At 44.6% G+C, this 22781-nt stretch overlaps 1 protein-coding gene across 15 annotated transcripts in view; it reads left to right on the top strand.

Annotated features, from left to right (window-relative positions):
- EP400 (E1A binding protein p400) overlaps window positions 1-22781 on the top strand; it is a 106226-nt gene that overhangs the window by 5950 nt on the left and 77495 nt on the right. For 7 of the 15 annotated variants that reach the window (XM_061384460.1, XM_061384462.1, XM_061384461.1 and 4 more), the window contains exons 2-3: window positions 12068-13425; window positions 14910-15020. In XM_061384460.1, coding sequence (XP_061240444.1) covers window positions 12103-13425; window positions 14910-15020 — 1434 coding nt within the window. In that variant the 5' untranslated portion in view covers window positions 12068-12102. Of the gene's footprint in view, window positions 1-6418; window positions 8121-8189; window positions 8278-8919; window positions 9081-12067; window positions 13426-14909; window positions 15021-22781 lie in introns of those variants that run through there. The other 8 variants (XM_061384467.1, XM_061384465.1, XM_061384464.1 and 5 more) reach the window with 4 other exon arrangements.

Genomic DNA, 22781 nt, shown 5'->3' with positions numbered 1-22781 from the left:
CTTTTAAAAATTTGGGGGAGCAATTCAAGGTGAATGAAAGCATTGTTTTTAACATTTTTAAACCCTTTTTTACTCCGTCTGGCAGATGTAATTGGTCCATTTTGGGGGTGTCTATCAAGTCACTTAGGCCAGCACAAAGACAGCTTATAAAAAGCCCTTGAGTACCAGTTACCAGGGAGTAGAGGGCAGAGAACATTCTCTGCGGAGGGAAGTTCTGGAGAATGGCAGTGCCTTCCCAGGAAAAGAGGGAGATTTCATGTGGCTAGATGTGGGAGGAAGGTTCTTATGGTGTAGCTGCCACGGTTCTGCTGATCGGGGTCAGTCTCTGTCCCTGCCTGGGCACCCCTTAGACTGCTTTCTCACAGAAGTGAGATGTGGTTGTTGGTGGTCGCTCGGGCCCCAGGCTCCCTGGCTGATGCTGTGCACATTTCTGCTGTGCAGAGACCTGTTCTCTGTGGGGACATGGCTCCCACGGTGCTGAGCTGTGAACTTCACCTTGGCCTTTCTTAACCCACCTATGCCCATCACCACACCTGCCAATCTGAACTCTTCTTGGTTTTCAGGACTGTGAGTGTGTGTGCATCAGTAGCTCTGTTTGAGGAGAGCCCCAGGTAGAAAGGAGAAGCTTTACTTAGTCTTCTTGGATTTGTTTGTAGTCCCACCACTGACATGACTTTGAAATACAAATAGTGTTAAATGAGGGCATGACTCTCTTTTTTCAAAGATGAGAACCACTGTCCTAAAACTTCTTAACCTTTCTCTCCATCTTCCATCACCACCCCAGGAGAGGCTGTGTAGTCTGCTGCTTTTCCCACAGAGCTCTCTGCTTCCAGTTTCCCTCCTTTCTGCCAGGATGTTATTGCTTTTAGGCCATTTCAGGAGACAGAATTAGGAAATGTGTTTTAAGGAAAGACCCATGAGTTGATGCTGACTCCTAATTCTTATCCAGTGCCGTGGAGTTGATTGGTGTTCCTTCCCGGTTCCCTTGGTGATTGCTGTCTGTGCTGAGTCGTGTCCAGCTCTTTTGCAACCCAGTAGACTGTAGCCTGCCAGGCTTCTCTGTCCATGGGATTTCCCAGGCAAGAATACTGGAGTGGGTTGCCATTTCCTACTCCAGGGGATCTCTTCAACGCAGGGATCGAACCTGAGTCTCCTGCTTTGGCAGGAGGATTCTTTACCACTGAACCATCAAGGGAGCCTCCGTTCGTGATTATGTTGTCCTTCTCAGAGTTTCTGTTTATATTCAGTTTTAGGGAGTTCTTCATTCTTTTTGATTTAATTTTACTTTTTGAACATGTAGCACTTTAAACCTGATTGTAAAAGTCAAAATGATACAGATGGTGTACTCAGAAGCGCCCCTGCCTTCACTGTCCTATGAGTCGGCTTGCACTCACCCCTCTTCATTTCTGGTTTATTCTTCCTAAATTAGTTCCTTTTTTTTGTTTTGCAAAAGTAAGCAGGTAGTTACAGGGCATCATTGCTTTCGGGACTCTTAGTGGACATAACTAGGAAATATATTTTTTAAGAAAAAAATATGTATACGTACGTACTTATGGCAGAAAGTGAAGAGCTGAAGAGCCTGTTGATGAAAGTGAAAGAGGAGAGTGAAAAGGTTGGCTTAAAGCTCAACATTCAGAAAACTAAGATCAAGGCATCTGGTCCCATCACTTCATGAGAAATAGATGGGGAAACAGTAGAAACAGTGTCAGACTTTATTTTGGGGGGCTCAAAAACCACTGCAGATGGTGATTGCAGCCATGAAATTAAAAGACGCTTACTCCTTCGAAGGAAAGTTATGACCAACCTAGATAGCATATTCAAAAGCAGAGACATTACTTTGCCAACAAAGGTCTGTCTAGTCAAGGCTATGGTTTTTCCAGGGGTCATGTATGGATGTGAGAGTTGGACTGTGAAGAAAGCTGAGCACCGAAGAATTGATGCTTTTGAACTGTGGTGTTGGAGAAGACTCTTGAGAGTCCCTTGGACTGCAAGGAGATCCAACCAGTCCATTCTAAAGGAGATCATTACTGGGTGTTCATTAGAAGGACTGATGCTGAAGCTAAAACTCCAGTACTTTGGCCGCCTTATGCGAAGAGTTGACTCATTGGAAAAGACTCTGATACTGGGAGGGATTGGGGGCAGGAGGAGAAGGGGACAACAGAGGATGAGATGGCTGGTTGGCATCACTGACTTGATGGACATGAGTTTGAGTGAACTCCGGGAGTTGGTGATGGACAGGGAGGCCTGGCGTGCTGCAGTTCATGGGATTGCAAAGAGTCGGACACGACTGAGCAACTGAACTGAATGTGCTTGCTAAGTTGCTTTAGTCTTTTCTGACTCTCTGGGACCCTGTGGACTGAAGCGTCCATGGGATTCTGCAGGCAAGAATACTGGAGTGGGTTGCCATGCCCTCCTCCAGAGGATTTTCCTGACCCAGGGATCAAACCCACATCTCTTTCTCTTAAAAAAAAATTTTTTTTCTAGTCTTTATTGAATTTGTTACAATATTACTTCTGTTTTGTTTTTGTTTTTGTTTTTTTAATGTTTTTTTGGTTTTTCCCTTAAGACATATGGGATCTTAGCTCCCTGACCAGAATCAAGCCTGCGCCCCTGCATTAAGGTGAAGTCTTAGCCCCTGGACCGCCCAAGAAGTTCTGAACCCACATCTCTTTAAGTCTCCTGAATTGTCAGGAGGGTTCTTTACCCCTAGTGCCACCTGGAAATGTGTGTGTATCAGCTTATTTTTATTGGAGTGTAATTGACATACAACATTATATTAGTTTCAGGTGTCCAACATAATGGTTTGACATTTGTATACGTTACACAGTGATCGCTACAGTAAGTCTAGTTACCATCTGTCATCATATAAAGTTACAAATTTTTTTCTTATAATGAGAACTTTCAAGATTTACTGTCTTAGCAACTTTCAAATATGCAATGTGATGTTATTGACTGTAGTTATTACACTGTTACCCCATGACTATTTATACTGGGGATATGTGCCTTTTGATCCCCTTAACCCATTTCACCTGCCAGCCAACCCTCACTGCAGCCGCCAGTCTGTTTTCTGTACCTATGAGTTTTGCTTAGCTTTCGCATGCAAGTGAAATCATACAGTATTTATCTTTCTTTGTCTGACTTATTTCACTTGGCATAATACCCTCAAGTTCCATCCATGTCATTGGAAATGGCAGGACTTTATTCTTTTTTATGGCTGAGTAATATGCCATCACATCCATCTCTCTCCACCTCACATTTGTTTATCCATTGATCTGTTAATGGACACTTAAGTTGCTTCCATATCTTGGCTGTGGTAAATAATGCTGCATATGAACATAGGAGTGTTCATATCTTTTCAAATTCAAATCTTTTCATATCTTTTCAACATATATTTTCACATTAATGTTTTTTTTTTCCTTCAGATAAAGTGGAATCACTGGTAGTGGAATTGTCATACAATGAAGATCTAGTTGCTAAGTCGTTTCTGACTCTTGCGACCCCACGGACTATAGCCTGCCTGTCCGTGGGATTCTCCAGGCAAGAATACTGGAGTGGGTTGCCATTGCCTTCTCCATGTCATATGGTGGTTCTGCTTTTTATGTTTCTGAGGAACCTCCATATTCTTTTCCACAGTGGCTGCACTGCTTCATTCCACCGGCAGTGCGTGGAGGGTTCCCTTTTCTCCAGATCTTTAGCAAAACTTGTCGTTTGTCTTTTTTGATAACAGCCATTCTCACAGGCGTGAGGTGATACCTTGTGGTTTTGATTTGTATTTCCCTAATGATTAGCGATGTGGAGCATCTGTTCACGTATCTCTTGGCCATCTGTTTCTTCTTTGGAAAAACGTCTCTTTAGATCGCGTGTCCATTTTCACTTCGATTGTTCGTTATTGAGCTGTAGGAGTTCTTCATGTATTTTGGGTGTTAACCCCTTATTGAATATTTGGTCTGTAAGTATCTTCTCCCATTTAGTAGATTGCTTTTTATTTATGTTTTTGACGGTTTCTTCGCTGCGCAGAGCTTTTGCGTTTGATGTCTCCCATTTGTTTATTTTTGCTTTTGTTGCCATTGCCTTTGGAGTCAGATCCAAAAAAAAAAAAGTCTCCAAGAGAGAATCAAGAAGCTTAACCAGCAGTATTTTCTTCCAGGAATTTTATGATCTTTGTTCAAACTTTCAAGTCATTAAGTTGAGTTAATCTTTGCATGTGGTGTAAGATAGTGGTCCATTTTATTCTGTTGCATATGGCTGGCTGTTTTTCCCAACACCATTTATTTTCAAGACTTTTTCCCATTGTTTATTCTTGCCTCCTTTGTCATAAATTAATTGATCACATAAGTGTGGGTTTATTTCTAGACTGTTTCTTCTGTTCCGTTGATCTGTGGGTTGGTTTTTATGCCAGTACCATATTGTGATTACTGAAACTTTGTAATATAGTTTGGAATGAGGGAGCTTGATGCCTCTAGCGTTGTTCTTCTTTTTCAAGATTACTTTGGCTATTCGTGATGGATACTTTGGCTATCCATCATTTGTATGGTTCCATACAAATTTTTATGGAATTTTAATTTTTATCCCCAAAATGCCTTTGGGATTTTGATAGGGATTGCAGTTAATCTTTAGGTTGCTTTAGGTAGTATGGACATTTTAACAATATTAATCCTTCTAATCTGTGAGCACAGATTAGCTTTCCATTTATTTGTGTCATCTTCAGATTCTCTCATTGGTGTCGTATAGTCCTTAGTGTACAAGACTTTGACCTGCTTGGTCAGAAAATTCCTAAATATCTTTATTCTTTTTGATGCAATTGTAAATGGAATTTTTTCCCTTTAATTTCTCTGATAATTCTTAGTGTATGAAAAAAATCGAAGATTTTTGCATATTGATTTTGTATCTTGCAACTTTACTGAATTAATTTAATTCTAACAGTTTTTTTGGTGGAGTCTTGAGGATTTTCTATATATCATATGGTGTCATCTGAAGATAGTGACAGTTGTACTGCTTCCCTTTTTTAAAGAATAAATTTTATTTCATTTTGGCTGTGCTGGGTCTTTGTTGCCTTGCTCGGGCTTTCTCTGGTTGCAGTGAGCGGGGGCTACTCTTCGTTGCACAGGCTTCTCATTGCTGTGGTTTTCTTGTTGCGGAACACAGGCTCTGGGTGCACAGGCTTCAGCAGTTGTGGCTTACCAGCGCTAGAACGCAGGCTCAGAAGCTGTGGCACACAGGCTTAGCTGCTCTGCGGCATGTGGAATCTTCCTGGACCGGGGATTGAACCTGTGTCCCTACCTTGGCAGGCAGATTCTTATCCACTGTACCACCAGTGAAGTCCCACTTCCTTTTTGATTTGGATGCCTTTTATTCCCTTTCCCTGTCTGATTGCTCTGGCTGGGGCTTCCAAAAGTATGTTGAATCCAAGTGGCAAAAGTGGGCATCCTTGTCTTGTTCCTGATATGAGAAGAAATGCTTTCAGTTTTTCACTGTTGAGTATGATATAGCTATGAGCTTGTCATATGAAGCCTTTATTATGTTGACATATGTTCCCTCTATACCCACTTTGTTAAAAGAGTTTGTATTCTAAATGGATGTTGAATTTTGTCAGATGCTTTTTCTGCATTTATTGAGGTGATCATATGATTTTTATCCTTCATTTTGTTAATGTGGTGTATCACATTGACTTGATGTTGAACCATCCTTGTATCCCTGGAATAAGTCCTTGTTGATCATAGTGTTTTATCCTTTTAATGTATCATTGAATTCAGTTTGCTAATATTTTGTGGAGGATTTTCACCTCTGTTCATTGAGGGTGGTAACCTGTAATTTTCTTTGTGGTGGTGTTGTCTAGCTTTACATTATCAGTAATGCTGGCTTTGTAAAATGATTTTGGGAGTGCTGCCTCTTCTTTTTTTTTGTTTTGAGGGGAGATACTGCACTGTGTGTGGGATCTTAGTTCCCCTATCGGGGATCAAACCCACGCTCTCTGGATTGACAACGTGGAGTCTTAACCACTGGACCATCAGGGAAGTCCCTTCTCTTGTTTCTAGGTTTCACACCATGTTTAGGAAACTCTTCTTTACTGTAGGATTATAAAGATATTCTCATCTGTTTTAAAATATTTTTATGGTTTGATTTCCCCGCTTTGAGTAATTTTTTTGTGAATGATGTGAGGTGTGGGGGTAGGTGGACCTCAGGAGTAGATCTGACTTTTTCCCTTTACTCTTTGGCCACACTGTGTGGCATGTGGCATCTTAGTTCCCTGACCAGAGATTGAACCTGTGCCTCCTGCCATGAAAGGCAGTCTTAATCGCTGAACTGCTAGGGAAGTCCTTGACTTTTATTTTTTAAAATGGATTGATCTAAGAAACTCTGGATTTTAGTTCTCTAGCCTCACAGAAAGCTGTTACGAATTTAGTAATGCTTAAAAAAAATGTTTATTTTAAAAATCTCAGCAGCAGTCAGAGAGTCTTTAAAATGGCATCTGTCTGTAGGAGGTGTTTTTCTCTTTGGTCTACAGCTCTTGGGAGGCACCCATTTGTGGATCCCATGGAACCCTGAGAGGCTCCCTGGGTGAACCACAGCCAGAAGTCACAGAGGCAGGGAGAGATACATCAACGGGGCCTTGTGTCTTACGGCCGAGAACTGCCGGGATTTGTGTGATGGGCTGCAGTGGAGGGTGAGGAGTCACTTCTATGAGGAAGGGTTTTCTTGTTTTTAGTTTTAGTTGAAAGATCGTTGGGGTACAATATTATGTTAGTTTCAGGCGTGTGATGATTTGACATGTGCACACGTTATGAAATGATCATTGTGATGAGTCTAGTAGCCATCTGTAGCCGGCCGCATACAAAGGTGTTACAGTATCACTGCCGGCGTTCCTCATGCTTCACCGGGTGCCCCATGACTTATGTACATCTGGAGGTTTGTACCACTTACTTTCCTTCCCTTTGCAAATGGGCAAAACCACCCATTTGCCCCCTCCCATCTCTTCCCTCTGACAACCACTGTTTGGTCTCTGTATCTATCAGTCTCTTTGCATTTATTGTTTTATGTGCTGGATCAGCCAAGATATACCCAGTTCTCGCAGTTAACAGGTGCTCCCCAGATGTCCGTGACTTCCCAGGCAGGGCGGAGTGCCCACCACACATTTCCTGAAGTTAGCTTGCTTGTCATGCCCCCTGAGGCTTCATCTCTGTGCCCCTGTGAACCACCAAGCAGAAGAAAGTCAGCATGGCAGACAGCATGCCCCTGTTTTTGCCACAGCATGTCACGTGACCACTTGATTCAGGGCTGGGAGATGCTCACCAAATACTCCAGGAGGATCAGAGTATTTGGTGAAGGCACTAATGACCATGGCACGTACCAGTTAAGGACAAGCTTGGAAGCAGCGAAAGGTAGCAGGAGAAAAGTAGTGTGTGCACTGTCACATATTCAGTATTGATGCTGTTTTGCATAGATGTATCAAAGTTTAGTGATGTTTATTGTTGCGCATGCCAGCTTTCTGCTATAAATAATGTAGTGAATATCCATACTGGAATGGGTAGCCATTCCCTTTGCCAGGGGAATCTTCTCGACCCAGGGATCGAACCTGGGTCTCCTGCATTGCAGGTGGATTCTTTACCATCTGAGCCACCAGGGAAGCCCATATTGAACACAACGCTGATGTTTTTTCTAAGGCTGGTCTAAAAGTCAGATGACTGCATCAGAAGATGTGAATGTGCTGTAAGACTCTTACACCTGCTGCCAAATTGCTTTCTGGAGTTTCCACTTGAAAGTATTTCCGGACACCCTTTGTGTCTTCTGTCCTCTCTTCACTCATATCATGTTTTGTCTGTCTCTTCTGCCCTGAATCCATGCTCCAAGGCCTGCAACTAACACTTTCTTTATCTAGAACTGTGTGTCCAAGGCCTGTTCACCCTCCTCCTTGTTCCCTTCTCCTTGCTCTCCTCCCATCCTGGGGGCTGTTTACTACAGAGCAGAACTACCCACAGCAGGAGACTGACTGGCGGGAGGGCCGGATCTGTCTTGGGAGGTGTGGGGGCCGAGGGGGAGATGGCTCCTGACATGAGCGCCCTGCCTGTTGAAGGAAGGATTCCTGATGCCTGGCTGCCTGGACTCTGGCAATGCCCAGAAGAGTAACTGGGGCGGGAGGGGCTGGGGGGCTTGGCCTCAGCCTAGTGGGGATGGGGTGGGGGCAGCTGCTATCAGGACCCCATCTTCTGAAGCCTTTTCCCCCTCACTCTTTCCAGTTCTCACCTGGGACCCCTGACCTGCACTAAGGACAGGGCCCAGGTGGGTATTTCTTAGGGTGGTTTCCCGGCACCAAATGTGCCCCTTTGGGATGTCAGCATTGTCCTGCGAGAGCAGCAGCCACACAGATGCCTGACCCCCATCCCCCCGTGTGACACTGGTGGGCACTGCCCGCAGTGGTCGGAGGACTTGTCCCTGCTCCTCACAGGTTGTGGCAGTGCCCTGACCCATTTCGCCGACCTTGGCCTGCTCCGGGCAGTGTCCTCCGAATTGTGGGCCAAACAGCTCACTCCAGCTGCTTCTGACAGACCTTATAATTAGGAGCATCGCCAGCACCAGTTCAAAGTTGTCTTGCCTTTGGTGGTGGCTTTGCTTTCTGCCAGGGTATCTCTACCATATTTTGGGGGGATGCTGTTTTAGATAAGTGGTTTCTTTACATTATAGTTGATTGGGTTTGTTCCTATAACTTGACTTGTAAGCTCACTGACGTCCGGAACCTTTTAAAAAAGTTGAGGTGTAGTTTACAGTTCTATGAATTTGGACAGACACACTCATTCTTGTAACCATCATCGCAAATCGAATGTACAAGTAGGTCCATGCCGCCAAGTTCCTGCCTGCTTTTGCAGTTCCTTCTCTACCACTCAGATTCCGTCTAATCTGTCCCTGTGGTTTTGCCTGTTCCAGAATGTCTTGTCAATTCAGTGGCCAGCAGTCAGTGGTCCTTGTGTCTGGCCGGGCTCCTTGGCGTCCTCGTGGTGTGGGTGTGTCTGTAGCTCAGCCTTTAGGCGGCTGAGGCGGCTCCATTGTGTGGCTCTTCAGGTGTCTTACCTCTTCGGCAGGTGCAGGTCAGTATTTATGTTTCCATATATCTTAGTAGACATTTTAAAATTTTTATTTTTTAACAGTGGAGGGTTAAGTTGTGCAATTGATATCCTGCTTTTTTCACTCAATAGTATATTTGAAAAACTGAGAATGGCAGCTCACCCTAGTAGTCTTGCCTGGAGGATTCCATGGACAGAGGAGCCTGGCGGGCTACAGTCCATGGGGTTGCAAAGAGTTGGACACGACTGAGTGACTGACACTTAGACACTTTCACGTTCTCTGTCTAGAACTTGAGTATTGGATATTTCTGGTTGCTCTTTCTACTTTCACTGCATTGTTCTGTCATAAATATTTTTAAGCATAATTTAAAAAAATTGGTAGGTGAATTTCCTTAGAGATTTACAGAGGTCAGATTACTGGGTCAGAGGTAGCGAGTTCTGCTTTCCCAAGTTGTCTCACCCTGCTAGGCATGCTCTGAGCTCTGACCCTCTGGCATCTGCTCTGTCTCCCTCCACATTTGTTTTAATTGAAGTGTTGTTCTGGGCTTCCCTGGTGGCTCATTGGTAAAGAATCCGCCTGCCAGTGCAGGAGACGTGGGTTTATTCTCTGGCTTGGGAAGATCCCCTGGAGAAAGAAATGGCTACCCACTCCTGTGTTCTTGCCTGGAAAATGCCATGGACAGAGGAGCCCGGCGGGCTACAGTCCATGGGGCTGCAGAGAGTCAGACATGACTGAGCGACTGAACAATAGTAACAACGACGACGACAAAGTGTTGATTGACAGCGTTGTGTCAGATTTTGCTGTGTAGCAGAGTGACTCAGTTACACACATAGAGACATTCTGTTTTTAAATATCTTTTCCATTACCCCTCCACAGTTTTTCAGCATGTTAGTGATCACAGTGTATTCTCCTTATCCTATTTTCGTGTCTGTTGTACATGAATCTTCCTCATAGCGCTTGTTTAAAAAGATCAGGAACAAAAGCTCCTTTTGAAAGCAGTCAGCATGGGAGAGGCCCCCTCCCAAGTTGTGTCCCCCAACGCACAGTTCCCACCTACTTTGCTGGGCTCTCTCTGCTGGGGCTGAGAGGGGAGTGGGCTCCTGGCTTGATAATTAAGGCTGTTCTTTACTGTGGTCCTGGTTTCCCGTTCAGCTGTGCTTTCTGAGCTTCAGAGATAGTCATCAGAGCAGAAAGTGCCTTCTAGTTTGAATAGGCACTGGTTTTTATGTTTTCTCAGCCTGTACTTGTGCATCCCATGAGTTCTGTAGCTTTTGATTTCATGTATATGTGTGTTTTAGCCAGGCGCCCAGGTCTGGGAGCTTTCATATAAATGTGTGTTTCCACTTTGTAAGCTTGTAACTTTTGGCATATAATGTTTTTCACCCCTTACTGTCTTCTCAGTGAGATAATAGTGATGCCGTCAAGATGAAAGGCATCACTTTCCTGCTTTTCCCGGGGGGGGTGGGGGAGTGGTGGAAGGAACACCAGAGATGGGGAGCTAAGCGTGTCAGTGAAGACTGAGAATTTTAAATGGTGGGAGGGTATTTCTGTGTCTGTTTCCCAGCTACAGTGGGGTGCAGACAGGCTGAGGCTGTCGTTCTCTTCCCAGCGGGGTTCGTCCCCTTGCAGGCCTCGGGGCTCTGGCCGGATGTGACTTGTGAGCAGTCTCCCTGCTCCATCTCAGAATTGGCCTCCTCTCTCTCCATCCTCTGCTTTTTCTTGTCCTTTCTCCTGTCGTTCCCTCTCCCACCTCCCCCTCTAGTCCACTTCACTCAGCAGTGTGGGGGCGTAAGCCCCTTTAAAGCCGTGTCCCAGCTCCCAGAGAGTAGGTGAACCCCTGACCAGGACTCTCCTGGAATGGGGACTCTCTTGGAATGTGGATCCAAGTCCTGGCTGTTCCCCTCTCTCCTGAGGTTTCTTCCTGAAATCCCCACTCTGGATGAGCTTGTAAAGAAGGCTGAGGTGCAAGACTGACACCCAGACCAGGGCCTTCTCCCCAGGAACACAGTGTCTGCCTGGGATGGGGGCTGTGTGTGTTCACACTCAGGTAATGCCGAAGAATTGATGCTTTTGAACTGTGGTGTCTGGTGTTGGAGAAGACTCTTGAGAGTCCCTTGGACTGCAAGGAGATCCAACCAGTCCATTCTAAAGGAGATCAGTCCTGGGTGTTCTTTGGAAGGACTGATGCTAAAGCGGAAACTCCAGTACTTTGGCCACCTCATGCGAAGAGTTGACTCATTGCAAAAGACTCTGATGCTGGGAGGGATTGGGGGCAGGAGGAAAAGGGGGCGACAGAGGATGAGATGGCTGGATGGCATCACCGGCTGGATGGCATCACCGACTCGATGGACATGAGTCTAGGTGAACTCCGGGAGTTGGTGATGGACAGGGAGGCCTGGCGTGCTGCAATTCATGGGGTCGCAAAGAGTCGGACACGACTGAGCGTCTGAACTGAACTGAACTGAACCCAGGGGTATCTGCCTGGGCCATAGCACAGACGTTTATGAAAACTGCCGGCGAGTGAAGGGGTAGGGGCTCTGTTGTGGTGACACACAGTGGTGGCATGCGGTGGGCATCACTGACTACCTCCTGGGCGCCGTCCCTCTTCTGGGAGAGACAGGCAGATCACCCCAGCCTGGCATGGAGCAGGGCTGCTCGCCTCCCCGGAAGAAGTGTGCAAGCCATGAGCGCCAGCTCTGAGTTCAGATCCTGCTGGCCTTGAGCAAGTAATGGCTAATTACCTTCCTCAGGAGCTGGTTGGGACCCACCTACTCCTGCCAGGCTGTCTTGGCCCCGGGCACAGCGAGACCCAGAAGGCCCTGCCCCTCCCCTGCCGAAGGAGGTGGTCTCCAGTGCCATCTCCTCAGGAAGACAGTGGTTTGTGTCAGATGCTGGTGGAAATATTCCTTCAGAACCCCTGTCCTGGGCTGTTGAGTGGTACTGGGAACAAGTAGTGATCAGATAGTTTTATTTGTCCTTAAGTAACTTGATTTTAACTTTGATTTTTCAGGAGAACATTAAGTTGGATAAAAGAGGAGGGCGATCATGCACCATGGCAGCGGCCCTCAGAATGTCCAGCACCAGCTGCAGAGGTCAAGGGCCTTCGCCGGCAGCGAAGAAGAGCAGCAGGCCCACCCCAACCCCCCCCAGTCCCCCGCCACGCCCTTCGCCCCAGCGGTGAGCCCGTCTGCACCCCAGTCCCCCGGTTACCAAGTTTCGCAGCTGATGAATCGGAGTCCTGTGGCCGGGCAGAACGTGAATATCGCCCTTCAGAATGTGGGGCCGGTGGTGGGCGGAAACCCCCAGATCACGCTGGCCCCCCTGCCGCTGCCCAGCCCCACTTCTCCGGGATTCCAGTTCGGCGCGCAGCAGAGGCGGTTTGAGCACGGGTCTCCATCGTACATACAGGTCACCTCGCCGCTGTCGCAGCAGGTGCAGACTCAGAGCCCCACCCAGCCCAGCCCCGCGCCAGGGCCGGGCCTGCAGAGCGTGCGGGCAGGTGCCCCCGGCCCCAGCCTGGGCCTCTGCAGCAGCAGTCCCACCGGGGGCTTCGTGGATGCCAGCGTGCTGGTGAGGCAGATCAGCCTGAGCCCGTCCAGCGGCGGCCACTTCGTGTTCCAGGAGGGCTCGGGCCTGGCGCAGATGGCCCCGGGCACTCAGGTTCAGCTGCAGCACGCGGGGGCGCCCATCACGGTCAGCAGAGAACGGAGACTCTCGCAGCCCCACGCGCAGTCTGGGGGTACCGTCCACCACCTGGGGCCTCAGAGCCCCGCGGCTGCGGGCGGGGCGGGCCTGCAGCCTTTGTCCAGCCCCGGCCACATCACCACGACGAGCTTGCCGCCCCAGATCAGCAGCATCATCCAGGGGCAGCTGATCCAGCAGCAGCAGGTGCTGCAGGGCCCACCACTGACCAGACCTCTGCTCCCCGGGGTTGGGGTAGGGGTTGGGGGGACTTCGGCGTTTGGGATGACGTCCCCACCGCCCCCCACCAGCCCTTCCAGGACCGCAGTGCCCCCGGGCCTCTCCAGCCTTCCCCTCTCGTCTGCGGGGAGCACAGGCGTAAGGAAGGCTCCCAGAAAGTTGGAGGAGATCCCCCCGGCCTCCCAGGAGCTGGCTCAGATGAGGAAGCAGTGCCTGGACTATCACTACAGGGAGATGGAGGCGCTGAAGGAGGCCTTCAAGGAGTATTTGATCGAACTGTTCTTCCTTCAACACCTTCAAGGGAACATGATGGATTTCTTAGCGTTTAAGAAGAAACATTATGCCCCTTTACAAGCTTATCTTAGGCAGAATGATTTGGACCTTGAAGAAGAGGAGGAGGAGGAGGAGGAGGAGGAGGAAGAGAAGTCTGAGGTTATCAACGATGAGGTGAGAAGCAGCGGGTCGTGCTATGTGGAGTTGAGTCTGCGCAACTTCAAATGAAAAGTAGTCTGTGAGCCTGGGGTGTGTATAAGATGCAGTCTCATGAGGATTTCATCCAGGAGTAAAATTGAAGAATGGATTTGCTTTTTCCTTCATGGAAAGAAAGGGCTGGTCTAGTTGGGAAGATGGGGCAGAGTGGTGCTGTGAGTAATGCTGGCTCATTTAGAACAGCTACACCTCCCTGGTTTGGAGAACTAACCTGTCGTGACCCAGCTTTACCCTATGCTCTTCAGGGTGTCTGGGCATTGCTCAGCCCTGAAGAGCCTGCAGAAGCCAGGGGCGTGGCCACCTTCCTGCTGATTCCCCAGATTTCACATTTTACTTCTGTAGGTCCACCGACTAAAAACAGCATGGATATCATTTTTAAAGAAAGAATTTGAATCACCAGCTTGTTACAGTGTATCAGATGAAATTTAAATAACTAGATATATTTTTAAGGTATCTTTATAAAATATGGTTATTACAGCAAAACAGAGTTTTTTCAATTTGTAGATGTCTTAGATTTAAGATCATGTATTTAACTCACACTTTTGCAGATACCTACAGAATGATATTTAAGATAAGACTCTTTTTTAGGTGGTGAAAGTTTTGGGTGCCTGGAATGGGTGCTTAATCAATCCTCCCTGTTGGGATTTTTCAACCCCTCAGTGATTCTTAAGATGCTTTTATTTATACTCCTAAGAATGAAGCTGATCAGACAGGGTGACAGTGAGGTGACTGTGACGCACTGTTTTGTGCCTTTGTGTTGTGTACTGTACACTATGTTGGTGGGACTTACTTTGTTTTTTGATATAGCTAAAATGTAAATTTCTGTCAACTCTTCTGCAAAGAAATCAGCTTTTGATGAACAAAAGCTGGCCTCTTTGTTCATCTCCTCATTGGTATTTATTACGTGTGGCTTTGCCATTTGGTGTTTTCTTTAACACCCTTTCCAGGATGAACCATTTTTTCTTTTCTAAAAGGTTTATATGGTTTTTTTGAGGGTTTCCCCTCTGTTGCCATGAAATAGTGAAGTTCAGCTCTCTTTATGTTTGTACACCAATGTTGTCTGTGGGCCCAGTCCCCTTTATCTGTCATTGCCATTCTGACCTGCACGCAGTAGGCCAGGGTGAAACTGCCTCTGAAGTTGTCAGGGCTTTGCTACTTCAAGACTGTCTGCCATTCCCCTTTTTAAAGTTTGAAGTTAAAGAATCTAAGGATATTGTACTTATGACTTAAATTGGAGTTTCTGCAAGATTTGCAGTTGAGTTAGGGTGTTATGTTATAAATCTGTCATAAATTAGTTCAGTGTCCTTTTACAGGATTTGATGCAAAAACATTCCATTTTTAAACACCAGAGATTGGTGAGCTGTCAGCAGTAAAATTCTAACAAGATTTTGAGCAGTCTTAAAAATTATGTTGCCTTTTTTTCTCAAAATATTTCCTCTCAGGTAAAGGTTGTGACAGGAAAGGATGGGCAGACTGGTACTCCTGTTGCTATAGCAACCCAGCTTCCTCCAAATGTTTCTGCTGCTTTTTCATCCCAGCAGCAACCATTTCAGGTACTTTTCGATGGTTCTAAAATGTAGTCTCATCCGAAACTTTTCCTCATCCAGATATTTTAACCTTCAATTTACTATTTGCTCTTCAGCATTTTTTTTTCCAGAGCCCATTCCTTATTTTAAAAAAGTAAAAAAGTCTTCCTGCATATAAAATTATACAACTAAATTGCATGAGTAAATGACAACACAGACCTTAATGCATTATTTTTTTGTGTGTTGACCTGTAACTCAGTAGTAGCTTCAGCATGCATGTCATCTAATACCTATAGTCCTGTTGAATGTGTGCTCAGGATTCCTGTGTGCTGTGTTTTCAATGTTGGTTCTTTCTTGTGTCTTTTATCTGTATTTTTGAGAACAGTGCAAACAGAGCAGAAAGAAAGATCATATAGATAACTTGCTATTTTCTGTAGCTGGAAGAAACCCTAAAGTAAAACATAGTTTTGAACTATCAGGACCTTAGGCTTCTAAATGGATGTTAATTGAATGCAGACTGATTAATTTTTGAAGATTAAGTCATTCAGTGTTACATTAATAAATGCCAAGAACCTAAAAGTACAGGTCAGAGTCTAGTCATTTTGGAATAGATTATGCTAGGTTCTGAAAGCAGTTTAATTTTGTGGTGGTATATCTTAAAATGCTTTATTTTTAATTTTGATATAATTTCAAATCCATATAAAAGTTACAATAACAGTACAAAGAACTCCCCTTTTATCCTGTACCCACATTCACCGGTGGTTAACTTCTTACCCCATTTGCATTATTTTCATTTTCTGTCTCTCATATGTACACACAGACACATTTCCCCCCAAACTGTTTGAGACTAAGTTGTGGACATTGTATTCGTGCACTTGTATCCCTGAGTACTCGAGCATGTAGTATCAGGCACCAGTGTCATCTGGTCTAACCATGGTATGATAGTTCCAGAAATTTTACAGTAACTTTTACCATGACTAAGCCACAACTCATGTGCAAATTTTATCTCTTGTTCCAGTGACTTCCTTTGTGTAGTTGTTTTTCCCCAGTCTGGGATCACCAATTGTGTTTAGTTGTCATGCCTCTCTTTAATCTAGGTCTTCTTTAATCTAGGCTGACTCCTCACTCTTGGGAGGAGTACTGGTCAGTTATTTTATAGAATGTCCTTTGACATGGGCCACTAATCTACCACCTCTTGATGAGCCTTGCCAGCATTAGTTGTCATGTTAAAGATGGCAAAGTGGATTTTCTAACTCCATTATTCCTTCTACATTCACTCGTTGGCATTCTGCTGCAATGTGAGCTTCCTTTTTTCTCCCATTCTTATGTTCATATGTGGATTCTTATTTTTATTTTTTTAGATTTATTTACGTATTTGGCTGTGCTGGGTCTTCATTGCTGTGTATGGGCTTTCTCTAGTTGCAGTGAGTGGAGGCTACTCTTCATTGCACTGCATAGGCTTCTCATTGCACTGCATAGGCTTCTCATGTTGTGGCGGCCTCTTGTGTTGTGGGGCATGGGCTGTAGACGCACGGGCTTCAGCAGTTGCAGTGCGTGGGCTCCCTTGTGCACAGGCTTAGTTGCTCTGAGGCATGTGGGATCTTCCCAGACCAGGGATCGAACCCATGTCCCTTGCATTGGCAGGTGTATTCTTAACCCCTGGACCACCTTGGAAGTCCCTTATTTAAACTTGCTTAATTCAGTAAAATTCATTTTTTTGGGTGCATAGTTTGGTGAGTTTTGTCAAGTGCCTCAAGTTGTATAACCACCACCACACAAGAAACAGAGTTTTCTCATCCCCCAGGTGTTCTCATGCTACATCTTTGTCATCAAATTCTCTCCCTCCCTTAACCTTTATTCTCTGTCTCTATGATTTTTCCTTTTCTGGAATAAAATGTAAATAGAATCATATAGTTTATGCTGCATTTTCAGTCTGGCTTCTTTCATGTAGCGTGATGCATTTGAAATTCAATTCATATTGTTGAATTTACCAATTGTTTCTTTTTTTGCTGAGTAGTATTCTGTTGTATGAATGTTCCCTACTTTGTTTATCCGTTCACCCTTTGAAGGACTTTGGGTTGTTTCCAGTTGTTGGCATATCTAGGAGACAGATTGCTGGGTTGTTAATAAGTATACATTCAGTTTTATATGAAACTGACAAACTTTTCCACAGTGGCTGTTCCATTTCGCGTTCCCACTAGCCATGAATGGGAGTTCCTATTGTTCTGCATCCTCCCCTCTGTTTGTTCTTGTCAGTTTTCTTTTGTTGTTATTCTAATACTTTAAGTAGTGGTTTTAATTTTTATATCTAAAGACTAATGATGTTGAAAACAACTTATCTTGTGTTCATTTGGCATTTGTATATCTTCTTTGGTGAAGTATCTGTTCATTTCTTTCACCATTTTTTCCCCTATTGAGTCATTTGCTTTATTGTTGCATTTGAGAACTCTTTATACAATTTGGATGTAAGCTTTTTGTCAGATACAAATTTGGAAATATTTTTCTCTTCATTCTCTGCCTTAGCTTCTTTTATATTGTTTTTTTATAGAGCAAAAATTTTGAGTTTTGATGCAGTCTCTTTTACCATTTTTATCTTTTATGTATTGTGCTTTTGACATTTGTCTAAGAACTCTTTGCTCAACCCAGGGTCACAAAAATTTCCTCTGGTTTTTTTCCCCTCAGATCAGATCAGATCAGTCACTCAGTCGTATCCGACTCTTTGCAACCCCATGAATCGCAGCACGCCAGGTCTCCCTGTCCATCACCAACTCCCGGAGTTCACTGAGACTCACGTCCATCGAGTCAGTGATGCCATCCAGCCATCTCATCCTCTGTCGTCCCCTTCTCCTCTTGCCCCCAATCTCTCCCAGCATCAGAGTCTTTTCCAGTGAGTCAACTCTTCACATAAGGTGGCCAAAGTACTGGAGTTTCAGCTTTAGCATCATTCCTTCCAAAGAAATCCCAGGGCTGATCTCCTTCAGAATGGACTGGTTGGATCTCCTTGCAGTCCAAGGGACTCTCAAGAGTCTTCTCCAACACCACAGTTCAAAGGCATCAATTCTTTGGCGCTCAGCTTTCTTCACAGTCCAACTCTCACATCCATACACGACCACAGGAAAAACCATAGCCTCGACTAGACGAAATTTGTTGGCAAATTAATGTCTCTGCTTTTGAATATGCTATCTAGGTTGGTCATAACTTTCCTTCCAAGGAGTAAGCGTCTTTAATTTCATGGCTGCAGTTCACCATCTGCAGTGATTTTGGAGCCCAGAAAAATAAAGTCTGACACTGTTTCCCCATCTATTTCCCAAGAACTGATGGGACCAGATGCCATGATCTTCGTTTTGTGAATGTTGAGCTTTAAGCCAACTTTTTCAGTCTCCACTTTCACTTTCATCAAGAGGCTTTTTAGTTCCTCTTCACTTTCTGCCATAAGGGTGGTGTCATCTGCATGTCTGAGGTTATTGATATTTCTCCTGGCAATCTTGATTCCAGCTTGTGTTTCTTCCAGTCTAGCGTTTCTCATGATGTACTTGATGTATTTTTATTTTTATAAAAATACATGATGTATTTTCCCCCCTAGAAGTTGTATAGTTTTATGTTTTACATTTAGGTCTGTGATCCATTTTGAGTAAAGTTGTTGTTGTTGTTGTACTGAGTCTTTGTTGCTGCGCACAGACTTTCTCTAGTTGCAGCTACTCTAGTTGCTGTGCGGAAGCCTCTGTCCATGCTGGCTTTTCTTGTTGCAGGGCACAGGATCCAGTGTCCGTGGGCCCAGTAGTTTTGGCACGTGGGCCTAGTTGCCCTGCAGCATGTGGGATCTTCCCAGACGAGGGATTAACCCATGTCCCCTGCATTGGGAGGCAGACTCTTAGCCCCCGGACCACGAGGGAAGTCCTTGAGTAAAATTTTGTGTAACATGCAAGCATAGCTAGAGGTTTTTTTCTTCACATATTGATAGTTAAGCACCATTTCTTAAAAATGCTATCTTGTAAAAAAAACAAACAAAAAAAACAAAAATGCTATCTTGTATCTGCTGAGTTGACTTTGCATCTTTGCTAAAAATCCCATCTGTTGGGTCTGTTTCTAGGCTCTCTTCTCTTGCATTGATCTATATATCTTGTTGGTAATGCCATACTGTCTTTACTACTGCAGCTTTATAGTAAGCCCTGAAATCAATATTGTTCTCTTCAGCTTTGTTCTTTTTCAAAATTGTTTTGGTCATTCTGGTTCCTTTCACTCTTTATATACATTTTAGAATCAGCTTGTCCATATCTGTTGCATTGACTCGGTTGATCTGTTTGGAGTGAAGTAATATCTTCACAACATTCAGTCTTCCAGACCAGGAATATGATATATTTCTCCATTTATTTTTGTCTTCTTTGATTTCTTTCATCAATATTTTACAGTTTTCAGCATGCACATTCTAGGCACATTTTGTTAGATTTCTGTCCATAAAGTCTAGTTTTTCTGTGGTTCTATAGATGGTACTTAACTTGAAAAATTATTTTCTAGTTGTTTATTACAAGTATATGGGAATACAGTGAGTTATACAACCTTGCAAAAAACTCATTTATTAGTTTTAGGAGCTTTTTTGTAGATCCCATGGAATTTTCTGCCTAGAGAAATCATGTTTGCAAAGAAAGCAAGATTTATGTTTTCCTATTTATATGCTTTTTTTTTTTTTCTTTTTCTTGCCATGTTGCACTAGCATGGACTTCCACTGTGAGGCTGAATAGGCTTGGTAAGAACAGACATTCTTACCATGTTGATCTTAGGAGGAAAGCATTTAGTCTTTCACCACTAAGTATGATGTTAGCCATAGATTTTGTAACTATCCATTATCAAGTTAACGAAATTCCTTTTTTCCTAGTATTTGTCATGAATGGATGTTGAATTTTGTCAAATACTGTTTCTGCATCTAGTTACCTAATCATGTGATGTTTCTTTTTTGGTGTAGAAATGATGAATTATATCACATTAAGGTATAATTTGTAAGCAGGGACTACACAGATCTCAAGTGTTACAGTTTGTTGAGTTTGACAAGTGACGGTGTAACCCACGCATATATTGAGATGTTCACTTCCATCAAGTCTTCTCATGTCCCTGCCAGCCATCTGCTACCCAGCTCCCAGCCCATTTTATTCCTGTTTATTCTACTACTACTGTTGATTTATCTTTAAGGTGTATTTTGACTGCACTGGGTGTTAGTTGCAGCATGAGGGATCTTTGCTGCATCATATAGGATCTTCTGTTGCTGTGCATGCACTCTAATTGGAGCACACAGGCTTAATTACTCTGAGGCATGTGGGATCTTAGTTCCCCAACCAGGGATTGAACCTGCGACCCTGGTGGTGCTAATGGTAAAGAACCCACCTGCCAATGCAGATTAGACATGGGAGACTCAGATTCGATCCCTGGGTCAGGACGATCACCTGAAGGAAGGCATGGCAATCCACTCCAGTATTCTTGCCTGTACCGCAGCAAGCGAGGCCATGCTCTAGAGCCCATCAGTGGCAACTACTGGAGCCCCCGCACCTAGAGCCTGTACCGTGCAATAAGACAAGCCAATGCAATGAGGAGCCCTCTCAACACAACTAGAGAGTGGCCCCGACCACTGCTTGCCACAACAACTGAGCCAAGCGGGCCGCAGTCTATAAGGTTGCGCAGAGCTGGATATGACTAAAGCAACGTAGCGTGCATGCATGCCCCTGGTATTGCAAGGCAGATTCTTAACCACTGGACCACCAGGGTAATCCCTCTTACTGTTTATTTTGATATTCAGTTTCTCTGTAATTTGACCAATGAGAGCCCTTTCAGACAGGCTCTATATACTTTTGACACATCCCTGTCACTCTCTGAGTACTTCCTTACCTTCTGGCACAAAATATTGAAAGTTTGTCTTCCATATGCTTTGATTCAGTCCAGGAATCAGTCATTTCTGTAAGGAACCTGGTTCCATTTAGTGGGGAATAATCATTTGAACCCAGTATTTAAGTGCTTGTGGTAATGAATGTGATACATTTTCTAAATTGGAAATTGTCAGAAAATTTATCAGTGAAACGTCTTTCCTATTAGTGCTTAGAAGAATGTAATATATCAATGCATTTATAAACCACATTGATAAATATTTTTGTAAGGACAGTGGGACAGTGAAAGGCAGAGAGTACCCGTAAACCTAGGTGCATGATCTCCACAATGACATAAATTAAACCCTCCGATTTACTATCATACTAACCAGATTGCCGGATTAAAATTGGACAGAATCTGTTGATTTAGGTTTGTGGAAGTCTCTTCCACTTAAACAAAATTATTTGTTTATTTACTTATTTGTATTTATTTATTTTTAGCTGCACTGGGTCTCTGTTGCTGCACAGGCTTTCTCTAGTTGTGGCAAGTGGGGGTTGGGGCCACTCTCTAGTTGTGTTGTGAGGGCTCCTCATTGCCTTGGCTTTCTTGTTGCAGGGCAAGTCTCTAGGTGCGGGGGCTCCAGCAGTTGCCATTGATGGGCTCTAGAGTGTGGCCTCGGTTGTTGTGGTACACAGCACGTGGAATCTTCCTGGGTCAGGGATCAAACTTGTGTCCCCTGGGTTGGCAGGTGGATTCTTAACCACTGGACTACCAGGGACGTCCTCTCATCCACCTTTTTTTTTTTTTTTTTAATATTTATTTATTTGGCTACAGCTGGTCTTAGTTGCACCATGTGGGATCTAGTTCCCTGACCAGGGATTGAACCCAGGCCCCCTGCATTGGGAGCACGGAGTCTTAACCACTGGACTACCAGAAAAGTCCCTTCTTATTCACTTTTGATGGGAGTGTAGTGTGAAAACATTTCACACGATCTGGAGAAGGTGAACGTGGGCAGGCCCTTTGACCCAAACAGCGTACTCTAAGGATACTCTTGTGTTTGTGAGCTGGAAAACATATCTAATAATGTTCCCAGCAGCATTGTTTATGATAACCCCAAACTGGAAAGAAGCAAAATGTCCACCACAGCAGAACAGATCAATTGGTTGTGCACACTCATATGTTCTGTATGAGTAATCAGTGGTAAAAATGAGTGAGTGGGTGTGGGTGGGCCTCAGCAGCACCATGTGGAGCAGAAGGGGCTACAGGAGAGCCCAAGGGCAGCGTTCTTCAGTTAAAGTTCAGTAGGAAGCAAAGTGTTAGTCACTCAGTCGCGTGCCATTCTTTGTCACCCCATGGACTGTGTAGCCCGCCAGGCTCCTGTGTCCGTGGAATTCTCAAGGTGAGAATACTGGAGTGGGTAGCCATTCCCTTCTTCAGGGTAGATTCCCAACCCAGGGATCAAACCCAGGTGTCCTGCATTGCAGGTGGATTCTTTACCATCTGAGCCACCAGGGAACCTTCTTGACCTGTATGCAGGTCAAAAAGCAACAATTAGAACTGGACGTGAAACAACAGACTGGTTCAAAATTGGGAAAGGAGTATGTCAAGGCTGTATATTGTCACCTTGCTTATTTAACTTAAATACACAGTACATCAAGTACATCATGCGAAATGCTGGCCAGTCTGAATGAATCACAAGTTGGAGTCAAGATTGCTGGGAGAAATATCAACAACCTCAGATATGCAGATGATACCCCTTTAATGGCAGAAAGTGAAGAGCAACTAAAGAGCCTCTTGATGAGGGTGAAAGAGAGAGTGCAAAAGCTGGCTTAAAACTCTACATTCAGAAACTTAAGATCATGGCATCTGGTCCCATCACTTCATGGCAAATAGAAGGGGACGAAGTGGAAACAGTGACAGATTTTATTTTCTTGGGTT

The sequence above is a fragment of the Bos javanicus genome, chromosome 17 (assembly GCF_032452875.1).
Source record: "Bos javanicus breed banteng chromosome 17, ARS-OSU_banteng_1.0, whole genome shotgun sequence".
Taxonomy (NCBI): Eukaryota; Metazoa; Chordata; class Mammalia; order Artiodactyla; family Bovidae; genus Bos; species Bos javanicus.
Note: the sequence above shows the minus strand (reverse complement) of the source record. Positions and strands in the feature narration are given on the sequence as shown.